This window comes from Mandrillus leucophaeus, unplaced genomic scaffold, assembly GCF_000951045.1.
Source record: "Mandrillus leucophaeus isolate KB7577 unplaced genomic scaffold, Mleu.le_1.0 Scaffold21, whole genome shotgun sequence".
In the NCBI taxonomy this organism is placed as follows: domain Eukaryota; kingdom Metazoa; phylum Chordata; class Mammalia; order Primates; family Cercopithecidae; genus Mandrillus; species Mandrillus leucophaeus.
Genome location: NW_012102143.1, coordinates 1,115,955 through 1,127,954, shown reverse-complemented (window position 1 = coordinate 1,127,954; position 12,000 = coordinate 1,115,955). Strand labels below are relative to the sequence as shown.

Genomic DNA, 12,000 nt, shown 5'->3' with positions numbered 1-12,000 from the left:
AAGCCATCCCGCCCAGCGTCATACCTGCAGGGTCAAAGGAATGCATGACCGGGACGAAAGGACACTTGTTAGTCTCCCAAACATGTAATTCCTTTGGCTTCATTCATTGAAAAATGACTCAAATACCTCCCGCTCTGTGAGGCCGATGTGGGTCACCTGCTCCAGAGGTACCCCTCTCTCTTCAGAGAGCCTCAGGGCTTTGTATGACTCAAAGCGGATCTTGTACTACCTGTTGGTTTTCATGTCTTTTATCTCCTCAACTAAACCATAATTTCTGGAGGGTAAGAAACATGCCTTGTTTACCTTAATTTCCCCCAGTTTCGGTCCACAAACATCAAGTGAGCACCTCCTCCTAATGCTGGACATTGGAGGGGTTGCAGGAGCTGGCCCCTGACGCCCAGCACATTCGCAGGGAAGGGCTGGCAATTCCAGGAGCCTCCTCCTGGTCACTGCCCCTGGATCTCTCCCACGGCCATTCTGAACAGCTCGTCCCGGGTCTAGGGAAGTTGGTTCCCACCCCTGTGTGCGGCCGTGACTCTGGCTCATGATTCCCCTTTGGTTCGCTCGTCTTGTCTCCAGCTCTGAACAGCTGTGTCTGCCGAGAGGGCTCTGACTGTCCTCTAACAGGGCCACCCCTCTGCTCACTGGCCCCCCAGCCCCCAGCCAGGAAACAAACCCAGCCTCACCAGGTGGGGACCGGCCCTATCCCCTCCTGGCCCAGCCATCATCAGCCCTCTGTGCTCTGCTTCCTCCAAGCCACTTCCCCCATTACAGGATTTCTCCACAGAAATCCCTGGCTCTCCTCCCTTCAAGCATTTCCCGTCACCCAGAGACTCCTTGTTGCTCAGGTATGAATACCTTGCTCTAAAAACAAATCAGTTTACAACAGCCAAAAGGTGGGAACAATGCAAGTGTCCGCGGACAGATGAAAGGAGAAATGAAACAGGGTATAGCCAGCCAGGCGCGGTGGCTCACGCCTGTAATTCCAGCACTTCAGGAGGCCAAGGCGGGCGGATCACCTGACATCAAGAGTTCGTGGACTCTTGGCAAACATGGTGAAACCCTGTTTCTACCAAAAATACAAAAATTAGCTGGGTATGGTGGTACATGCCTGTAATCCCAGCTACTCGAGAAGCTGAGGTGGGAGAATTGCTTGAACCTGGGAAGCGGAGGCTGCAGTGAGCCAAGATCACAGCACTGCAGTTCAGGCTGGGTGACAGAGTGAGACTCCGTCTCAAAAACAAAAAGCGGGTATATTCGTACATCCACACAATGGAATATGGTATGTTTATACAAGGGAATATTGTTTGGCAATAAAAAGGAAGGGAATGCTAACACACGGGTGAACCTTGAGGGCATTCTGCTAAGTGAAACAAGCCAGCCACAAAAAGGCAAATCCTGTATGGTTCCACTTCTGTGATGTTCTTACAATAGTCAAATTCATAGAGACAGAAAGTGGATGAGTGGTTGCCAGGGGCTGGGAGACAGGGGCATGGGAATTAGTGTTCAACGGGTAGAGATTCAGCTTGAGATGAGAAAAAGGTTCTGGCGATGGATGGTGGTGATGGCAGCACAATAACATGAATGTACTTAATGCTGTCCACTTACATGGTTAAAGTGGTCAGAGGTTTTGGCGGTTGTTTTTGTTTTTGTTTTTGTTTTTGAGACAGAGTCACGCTCCGTCGCTCAGGCTGGAGTGCAGCTGCACGATCTCTGCTCACCACAACCTCCACCTCTCAGGTTCAAGTGATTATAGTGCCTCAGCTTCCCAAGTAGCTGGGATTACAGGTGTGCACCACCACACCCAGCTAATTTTTGGTTTTTTTTTTGTTTTTGAGGTGGAGTCTTTCTTTGTCACCCAGGCTAGAGTGCAGTGGCACAATCTCGGCTCACTGCAACCTCTGCCTCCTTGGTTTAAGCAATCCTCCTGCCTCAGCCTCCCAAGTAGCTGGGATTACAAGTGGGTGCCACCACACACAGCTAATTTTTGTATTTTTAGTAGAGATGGGGTTTCACCATGTTGGCCAGGCTGGTGTCGAACACCTGACCTCACGTGATCCGCCTGCCTTGGCCTCCCAAAGTGTCGGGATTGCAGGCATTAGCCACTGCACCTGGCCTGGTCAGTTTTATGTTAAGTGCATTTTACCACAATATTTAAAAAATTAAATAAATAAGGCTGGGTATAGTATCATAGGCCACCTGCAGTCCCAGCTACTTGGGAGACTGGGGTGGGATGGTCGCTTCAGCCCAGAAGTTTGACTGTATCCAGCCCAGGCAATGTAGCAAGACCCCATCTCCTAAAAAAATTAATAAAGGCGCTGGGTGTGGTGGCTCACACCTGTAATCCCAGCACTTTGGGAGGCTGAGGCAGGCAGATCACGGGGTCAGGAGATCGATATCGAGACCATCCTGGCTAATACGGTGAAACCCCATCTCTACTAAAAATACAAAAAATTAGCCGGGCATGGTGGCGGGCGCCTGTAGTCCCAGCTACTCAGGAGGCTGAGGCAGGAGAATGGCGTGAACCCAGGAGGCAGAGATTGCAGTGAGCTGAGATTGTGCCACTGCACTCCCGCCTGGGTGACAGAGAGACTTCATCTCAAAAAAAATAAAATAAAATAAAATAAAATGAATAAATAATAAATACAAACTTAAAGATTAAAATAAACAAATCAAGCTTCCTCACTGATCTGGTTTGGACCTGCATCCCCACCAAATCTCATGTCGAATTGTAGTCCCCAGTGTTGGAGGTGGGACTTGGCGGGAGGCGGTTGGATCATGGGGGTGGATTTCTCATGAATGGTTCAGCACCATCCCCTTGGTGCTGTTCTTGTGATAGTGAGTTCTTGCGATAGTGAGTGAGTTCTTGCAAGATCTAGTTGTTCAAAAGTGTGCAGCACCTCCCCGCTTGCTCTGTCTTGCTGCTGCTCTGGCCATGTAAAGTACTCCTCCCCCTTCACCTTCTGCCATGCTTGTAAGTTTCCTGAGGCCTTCCCAGAAGCCAAGCACACACTGCCATATTTCCGGTACAGCCTGAGGAACTGTGCCTGAGCCAATTAAACCACTTTTCTCATAAATTAGTCTCAGGTTTTTCTTTGTTGCTGTTTGAGAACTGACTCATCCACTCATTACCCATCTGCATTCCCCCCAACACAGCCTCAGTAACAAAAACCCACCATTATTGAGAACAACCACTACCCGCCAAGAAATGTAGCCTGTGGGCACCTAGGAATCTAGTGCTGTGGGCTGGAGTTATTTAAGGCTCCCAAGGTCAGGCTGGAGAGGAGGCCCAGGAATCCCTGACAGGCTCCCCTCCAGTCACAGTGGCCAACTCGTGCCGTTCCTCCCACCCAGCCACCCCCTCTGTGCCTTCCTCTATGGTCTTCCTGTGCCCATGAGCTCAGGGAGCCACTCGCTTCCTCCTCAGCTCTCCAATACCACCCACTGTCCATCCTTCTCTGGGACAGCATTCACCACCTTCCTCTGGTGGGTGCTATTTTTATTTCTTGTGGTTTTTTTCCTCAATGCCCTCACTTTAACAGTATGCTGGCTACTTCTTACTCAAGCAGCTGTGTGCTCAGCGCGGCCTCCTCCCTGGCAGAGTTACATTGCAAGGCACTAAAGGACACAGACAAGATCACCGGATGGCTGTCAGTGAGCTTTGAGGAACCGTGAAGGATGAGACAGGTGTTCCAGATCTGGAAACAAGCAAGGTGCTTCTGGGTTTCCCAGAAGTAGTCAGAGTATGTGAATCACAGATGCACCAGCCCAGGATCTAGCGTTGCCACAGGATGGTTTGTGAGCACTTTAAGAAGGGAAGCAACGATTTCCATGGGTTCACTGAAAATGACTTGGGCATGGACCTCACTTACCTGTTTTTTAAGCTTTTTTTTGAAAAGACAGCTTTACTGAGATATAATTCACATACCATAAAACTCATTGTACAGTGCATGGATTTTTACATATTCAGGTTGTGCCAACATCATTACCATGTAATTCCAGAACGTTTGCATCACCCTAAAAAGAAACTGGTACCCATTTGCAGTCATTTCCCACTCCCCTCTTGCCACCCCTCCCCCCTAGCAACTACTAGCCTTTCTGTCTCTATGGATTTGCCTCCTGTGGACATTCTGTTGCCCAACAATATTCCACTGTATCAATATACCATATTTCGTTTCTTCACTCATCAGGTGATGGACATTTGGTTGTTTCCACCTTTTGGCAACACCTTATGAACAGTGTTGCTTTGAACGTTCATATACAAGTGTTTGGACATATATTTCCATTTTCTTGTGTATATACCCAAGATTGGAAATGCTGGGTCACATGCTTATTTACTTGTGAAACGTTACTGTCAAGTTGGTCTAATGGAAAACCACAGCTGACCTGATGTCACCACTCAGGGTGACCAATGCCCTATAGCAGGCCTTTGGGGGAAGATAAACAGGTATGGATACACTTAGGCGGAATGGCTGTTAGTTACAGCCACCCCGAAAGGGTGCTGACTCTCAGATTTGCTATTGACACAAAGTTGGGGCACAATCTATGCCCAAAAGATCTCAGCAAGCTGGTGTGATGTCCACAGATAAAATATAGCAAAGAAAAATGCAAGGTCCTAGCCGGGCACAGTGGCTCATGCCTATAATCCCAGCACTTTGGGAGGCCAAGGTGGGTGGATCATCTGAGGTCAGGAGTTAGAGACCAGCCTGACCAACATGGTAAAACCTCGTCTCTACTAAAAATACAAAAAATTAACCGGGTGTGGTGGCGCATGCCTGTAATCTCAGCTACTCAGGAGGCAGAGGCAGGGGAATCACTTGAACCCGGGAGGCGGAGGTTGCAGTGAGCCGAGATTGTGCCATTGCACTCCAGCCTGGGTGACAGAGTGAGACCCTGTCTTAAAACAAACAAAAAATACAAAAAATTAACCGGGTGTGGCGGCGCATGCCTGTAATCTCAGCTACTCAGGAGGCAGAGGCAGGGGAATCACTTGAACCCAGGAGGCAGAGGTTGCAGTGAGCTGAGATAGCGCCATTGCACTCCAGCCTGGGGAACAGAGTGAAACTCAGTCTTAAAAAAAAAAAAAAAAAGAAAAATGCAAGGTCCTAAATGAAGAATTACCATAGGATTCAATGGATGTCTGGACACTAGTATTCTCTCTTTTTTTTTTTTTTTTTGAGATGGAGTTTCACTCTTGATGCCCAGGCTGGAGTGCAGTGGAGTGATCTCAGCTCACTGCAACCTCCGCCTCCTAGGTTCAGGTGATTCTTTTGCCTCAGGCCTCCCGAGTAGCTGGGATTACAGGTGTCCACCACCATGGCCAGCTAATTTTTTGTATTTTTAGTAGAGACAGGGTTTCATCATGTTGGCCAGGTTGATCTCGAACTCCTGACCTCAGGTGATCCACCCGCCTCGGCCTCCCAAAGTGCAGAGATTACAGGTGTGAGCCACCGTGCCTGGCTGACACTAGTGTTCTTAGCAGCATTATTCACAATCACCAAAAGGGGGAAACAACCCAAATGCCCATTGACAAAATGTGATCTACACAAACAATGGAATTCCATTCAGCAGTGAAAGGGAAGTGAACTCTGATACATGCTCCCAGGCTACAGTGTGGATGAACCTTGAACACATTGTGCCAAGTGAAATAAGCCAGTCACAAAAAGGGCACCTCACTGTATGAATTCACTCATCAGGTCCCTCGAGTAGTCAAAATCATCGAGACAGAAGTAGAATGGTGGCTGTCAAGGGCTGGGGAAGAGAATGCGGAGTTAGTGTTGAATGGGGACAGAGTTTCAGTTTAGGAAGGTGAAAACATTCTGGAAATGGATGACAGTGATGGTTGCATTATAACGTCAATGTTGTTGCCACTGAACTCTGCACTCAAAAATGGTTAAAAATGTTTTAAAAATGGTGAATTTTGCTGGGTGCAGTCAGTCATGCCTGTTACGCCAGCACTTTGGGAGGCCCAGGCAGGAGAATCACTTGAGCCTAGGAGTTTCAGATCAGCCTGGGCAACAAAACAAGACCCCATCTCTACAAAAAAATTAAGAAAGTACCTGAGTGTGGTGGCCCATATCTGTGGTCCCAGCTACTTGGGAGGCCAATGGGGGAGGATCACCTGAGCACAAGAGTTTGAGGCTACAATGAGCTGTGATCACTCTAGCCTAGGTGACAGCATGCAACCCTGTCTCAAAACAAAATAGCTAAATTTCACATTATGCATATCTTACCACAATTTTTAAAAAATGCAAGGTACTGGCTCGGAGTGGTGGTTCATACCTCCAATCCCAGCACTTTGGGAGGCTGAGGTGGGAAGGTTGTTTGAGCCTAGGAGTTCAAGACCAGCCTGGGCAACATAGTGAGACCCTGTCTCTTCAAAAATATAAAAAAATTAGCAAGGCATAGTGACATGTGCCTGTGGTCCCAGCTCCTCAGAAGGCTGAGGCAGGGGGATCATTTCAGGCCTGGGAGGTCAAGGCTGCAATGAGCCGTGTTCACACAATTGCACTCCAGCCTGGGTGACAGAGTGAGACCCTGTCTTAAAACAAAAAACAAAAAAAAAAAAAAAGCAAGGTACTAAAACTGAGACCCCCACAAGCTGACTTCCCCAGCACAGGTTTTGAGACAAATGGCACTCACTTGCACCTGTGACCACACCTTCAGGGGACTGGGATGCTACAGTGAGTCAGGGAGGCTGCCAAAAACTTGTGGGCAAAATAAATCATAGTGGCAAGTACAAAAAGTCCTGAATCCCGAATGCAGGGGCCACAGTCCTGTCTACCCCATCATGGCCTGCCCCACTCCACGCAGACCTCACACTGCAGGGAGGCCATGGGCCTGGTCAGCGGGAAGCACCCAAGAAGAAGAATGGACTTAAGACCCCACACAAGGACAGGGTGGAAGGAACCAGCGGGATTTGGCAGAGCTGCCTTCAGATGTTGCCCAGGGGCCCAAAGGGTGCCAGAACTGGGCTCTGTGCATGGAAATGGGTGAGACAGGCTTCAGCTAAGTGCAAGGAGGTGCCTTCTGGCAAAATGGCCAACTGGAACTAGACCTAAGAAGTAAAGAGCTTGCACAAACCAGCTGGGAGGGACAGTCTCTGTTACACGGAGTCCCAAAGTAAACAGGTTCAGTGTGGAACTTTCCAGAGCCTTCCATATGTGTCCAAAACTTACAAGAGGGAAACAGAGTGCACAGACTCATCTGACCACACAGACCTCTGCATTTGGGGATTTTCCGTTGAGAAGATGCACCTTGGCAATGCAGTGCTTCAAGAAAACCCTCTGAGAAGCACTTTTCTGGTCAAGTCAGCCTTAGCAGGGGCGGCGCAGTTAAATGACCACTAAGGGCAGGTACAGTGGCTTGAACCTGTAATCCTACCTACTCCAGAGGCTGAGGCAGGAGGACTGCTTGAGCCCAGCAGGTCAAGTACAGCCTGGGCAACACAGTGAGATCTATCTCTTAAAAAAGAAAAACATGACTACTAAGGTCCCTTCAGTGCCAAGATTCTGGATAAACGTCTTCTGCCCACTGCTCACTGCCCAGCACACACAGCGTGTTCCAACAGAATTCACAGAAAAGGCTGAAGTGATGAATGTGGTGCATTTGAGAAGTGAATCATTTGGGACATGAACAAAGAGTGAGCAGAAAGGAAGGAGAGCGAAGCGAGTAAGGGAGGAACTGAAAAGCCTGGGTGTAAGGAGACAACAGTACCCAGGAACAGGAGATAAACTGGTTAGGCAGATGGGAAGATAAATAAAGGTCAGGGAATAGGCAGGAATCTGTCCTCAGCTGGGAGAGGAAGGACCAGGGAGACGGCTTCCCAGCCCACCTAAGCCGGAGCTAGCACAGCCTCCCGCAGACACAGAGGGGCTGTCGCATGTGAGGGGAAAGAGGCTCTCCCAACACAGGGAGGGGTATGAGAAAAGCCATCCTTGGGCAGGGCACAGTGGCTCACGCCTGTAATCCCAGCACTTTGGGAGGTCGAGATGGGAGGGTCAACTGAGGCCAGGAGCTCAAGACCAGCCTGGCCAACATGGCGAAACCCTGTCTCTACTAAAAATACAAAAAACTAGCCAGGTGTGGTGGCAGATACCCATACCTGTAGTCCCAGCTACTCGGGAGGCTGAGGCAGGAGAATTGCTTGAACCAGGAAGGTGGAGGTTGCAGTGAGCCAAGATTGTGCCACTGCACTTCACCCTGGGTGACAGAGTGAGACTCTGTCTCAAAGAAAAAGAAAAGAAACGTCATCCATTTACGCCTGGGGTTCAAACTGAGAGGAGTCTAGAAGACTTGGGAAACCTTCCTTTGAGGTCCCAAAGCCTGCAACATTCTCCAGGCCTAACAAAAAGGTCAAATATGTCAAAAAAGACCTCAGCAAGCTCAGGGCAATATTGAAGGAATTCCAACTTCTTCTTCTTTTTTTTTGAGACGGAGTCTCGCTCTGTCGCCCAGGCTGGAGTACAGTGGTGCAATCTCAGCTCACTGCAACTTCGGCCTCCCGGGTTCAAGTGATTCTCGTGCCTCAGCCTCCCGAGTAGCTGGGATTACAGGCACCCACTACCACGCCGCCTAATGTTTGTATTTTTAGTAGGGACGGGGTTTCTCCATGTTGGTCAGGCTGGTCTTGAACTCCTGACCTCAGGTGATCCGCCTGCCTCGGTCTCCCAAAGTGCTGGGAATACAGGCCTGAGCCACCAAGCCTGGCCCCAGCTTATTTAAATGGGCAAGAAAATTTGGTTCAACTCCTTTGGAGAGAATGCGCCCGGAAACAGAAGCCCACCAGCCCAGTGGGCAAGTCCCGTAGAGGGAAAAGGGCCATTGGTGTTCTGCTGAGAGCCACCGGCTGGGCACAGGAATAAAGTGAGTGTGAAGCTGTGACCGTGTCATGTGGAGGGGAGAAGGGCAGGAGAGAAAGGAATCCTGAGCCAAGCACCCTCTTCAATCCCAGCTGCTCAGTCAGGGCTGCTTTCTTTTGTTCCTGCTGGAAGCATCAGCCAAGTTCCCTTTATTTAAGTCCTGGCAGGACTCTAAAGCTACCACAGGCTGGGCGCAGTGGCTCATGCCCGTAATCCCAGCACTTTGGGAGGCTGAGGTGGGCAGCTCTCTTGAGGTCAGGAGTTGAAGACCAATCTGGCCAATGTGGTGAAACCCCATCTCTACGAAAAATACAAAAATTAGCCGGACCTAGTGGCGCGTGCCTGTAATCCCAGCTACTCGAGAGGCTGAGGCAGGAGAATTGCTTGAACCTGGGAGGCAGAGGTTGCAGTGAACCAAGATCATGCCACTGTACTCCAGCCTGGGTGACAGAGTGAGACTCCATCTTGGAAAAAAAAAAAACAAAACAGCCAGGCACAGTGGCTCATGCCTGTAATCCTAGCATTCTGGGAGGCCTAGGCAGGTGGATCACCTGAGGTCAGGAGTTCGAGACCAGCCTGGCCAACATGGCAAAACCCTGTCTCTAATAAAAATACAAAAATTAGCCAGGCGTGGTGGTAGGCACCTATAATCCTAGCTACTCAGGAGGCTGAGGCAAGAGAAACGCTTGAACCCGGGGGACAGAGGTTGCAGTGAGCCGAGATTGCACCACTTCACTCTAGCCTGGGCAAAAGCGTGAAACTCCGTCTCAAAAAAGAAAAAACCAACCAACCAACCAAACAAACAAAAAGAAAAAAAGAATAAAAAGAAAAAAACAATAGAGCTACCACATCAGGGGCACCCTCTCTCCTACGGAGCCAGGATATGTACACCAGAAACCTGTCTTTCTCTCTTCAAAGTGACCCTTGGAGGGTTTGTCTACAGTCACTTCCTTTAGGGCCTGGATTTGCAAGACAGGCAGGAAAAACCTCACATGTCTTTATCATCTCGCTATTTTATCTGCTTCTCTCAAAATGCCTGATGTCTACATAGGGCACGGCACACAACAGGGTTCCAAACATGTAGTAACTACAACTGGTCGGCTTTGCAGTTCACAAGGCATTGTCTCATGTACTGATCCTTTTGATCTTCACAACAGTCCTGTGAAGAATTAATCACAGCCGCCTGCCTTTATGGGTGCCTGAGAGCTTAGAAGTGCCAGGCACTGTCCTAAATTACCTCACTGAACACAGCAGTGCTGTGAAGTGGTTATTAGTAGCCCCGCTTCATAGATGGTGAAAACTGAAGTAAGTGAATTCGTAGGGATCAGAATGAACCTGGGGTTTCAAGCAGATGCTAAGCTTTCAAGTATAGTAGGAACGATGTGCCCGTGAACTTGGAAGGGGCTAGAGAAAGCACAGTGTGTGCTCGGTGTCCCCATGTCCAGGTCACTGTTGTGAGAGTTAGACATTTGGCAATTATGTCTCAAGATGTAGACAGAAATGATAGAAGTCATGTTTCTGAATATTTGTGGATTCTGATTGTGGCCTCAAAGCATGGACCCGTGGCTACCGACATATGCAAAGGAATTCATTGTTCGCCAAGAGGAATGCTGATGTTACCGCCTTGCAGACATTCAGAGAAACAGTCTCACCAGCCATGCCCTTCAAATAAATGTCATCTGATGTAATCCTTCAAGGCTCCTCTGAGGGGTTGTGGTGCTGTTTGGCTGATGGAGAAACAGGCCCACCAAGGTCGATCAGCACAAGATCACCAGGCCCAAAGACGACCCCCAGCCTGACCCCCTAACCCGCAGCTCTGCCCCAGGCTGGGTGATGTGGCCAGAGGAGTTGGGTTTTAGGGAAGTGAGACTTGATTTTCAGGTCAGTCCTCATCATGCCAAGGTTGCCCCTCCAAAACAGTTCACAAAGACAGAAACTGGAGTTAGGTATTTGTTTTGTTTGTTTGTTTTTTGAGATGGAATCTCCCTCTGTTGCCGAGGCTGGAGTGCAGTGGTGCAATCTCAGCTCACTACAACATCTGCCTTCGGGGTTCAAGCGATTCTCTTGCCTCAGCCTCCTGAGTAGGTGGGACCACAGGACCCTGTCATTTTTTGTATTGGAGTTAAGTGTTTGAAAGATAAAGGAAAATAAACAAGATAAAGAATCCTCAATGTGATCATCACACAGGCAGGTGTGGCTGAAGGAAGCTGGGGGTGAGGGGCTCAGCCTCCCAGGTAGGGTCCAGGGCCAAACACACTGGGGTGAAGGGGGAACACTTATCTTTAACCTGCTAGAAGGTTCTCCAAGCAACTGCAGTGTGAAAGTCCCTTAAGACAAGGCTACCTGCAAACAGGAGATCTTACACCAAACTTTTGAGCCTCTGGGAAAGGCAAATGAAGGTGGATTTGTTTTCTTCATTCTTGAAAGGTCTGTTGCTCCCTCTCCTTCCATGAAAATGCTATCACATTCCTTGCAATTTGGAATCCAGCCATGTGGAAAGGGAACCCCATGGAGTAGCACACCTGGCACCCCTCCCCTGGGCAAAGATGCCCTTCCCAGCCCTGGAGCACCTGGAAGCGGGAGGCCTGGGGAGGGAGGCCCAACCTCAGTCCAGGAGGGAGGCCCTGGCCCCAGTGAGGCCTCACAGAGCCCCAGCCCTGGGCCCAATTGACCGGGACCTGCTTTCTCCCCACAAGCTTGGCCTAACCCTGGATCCCTCCCTCCTTATTTCAAATGATCACCATCTTTCCTTTTTCTCCCCATAGCCTACATCTTTCAAATGCTGTCAGGCTTACTGGAGTTCCCCTGAGCTCCCAGCTCCTTCTCTGCCAACATCTTAGCTCGTTTTTTCCCTATAATTTAAACTTTAATCCATATACATATATATTTTTAATTAAAGGCAATCCAGAATAGACCAAGTGTGGTGGCTCACACATGTAACCCCAGCACTTTGGGAGGCTGAGGCGGGTGGATTGCCTGAGGTCAGGAGTTCAAGATCAGCCAGGCCAACATGGTAAAACCCCGTCTCTACTAAAAATACAAAAATTAGCCAGGCATAGTGGTGGGCTGTAATCCCAACTAGTTGGGAAGCTGAGGCACAAGAATTGCTTGAACCCTGGAGGCGGAGGTTGCAATGAGC

At 49.3% G+C, this 12,000-nt stretch overlaps 1 protein-coding gene across 1 annotated transcript in view; it reads right to left on the bottom strand.

Moving 5' to 3' along the window:
* Positions 1-12,000, bottom strand: part of EFHD1 (EF-hand domain family, member D1) — a 54,522-nt gene that overhangs the window by 20,980 nt on the left and 21,542 nt on the right. The window contains exon 4 of the mRNA XM_011980327.1: positions 2-24. Coding sequence (XP_011835717.1) covers positions 2-24 — 23 coding nt within the window. The remainder of the gene's footprint in view (position 1; positions 25-12,000) is intronic.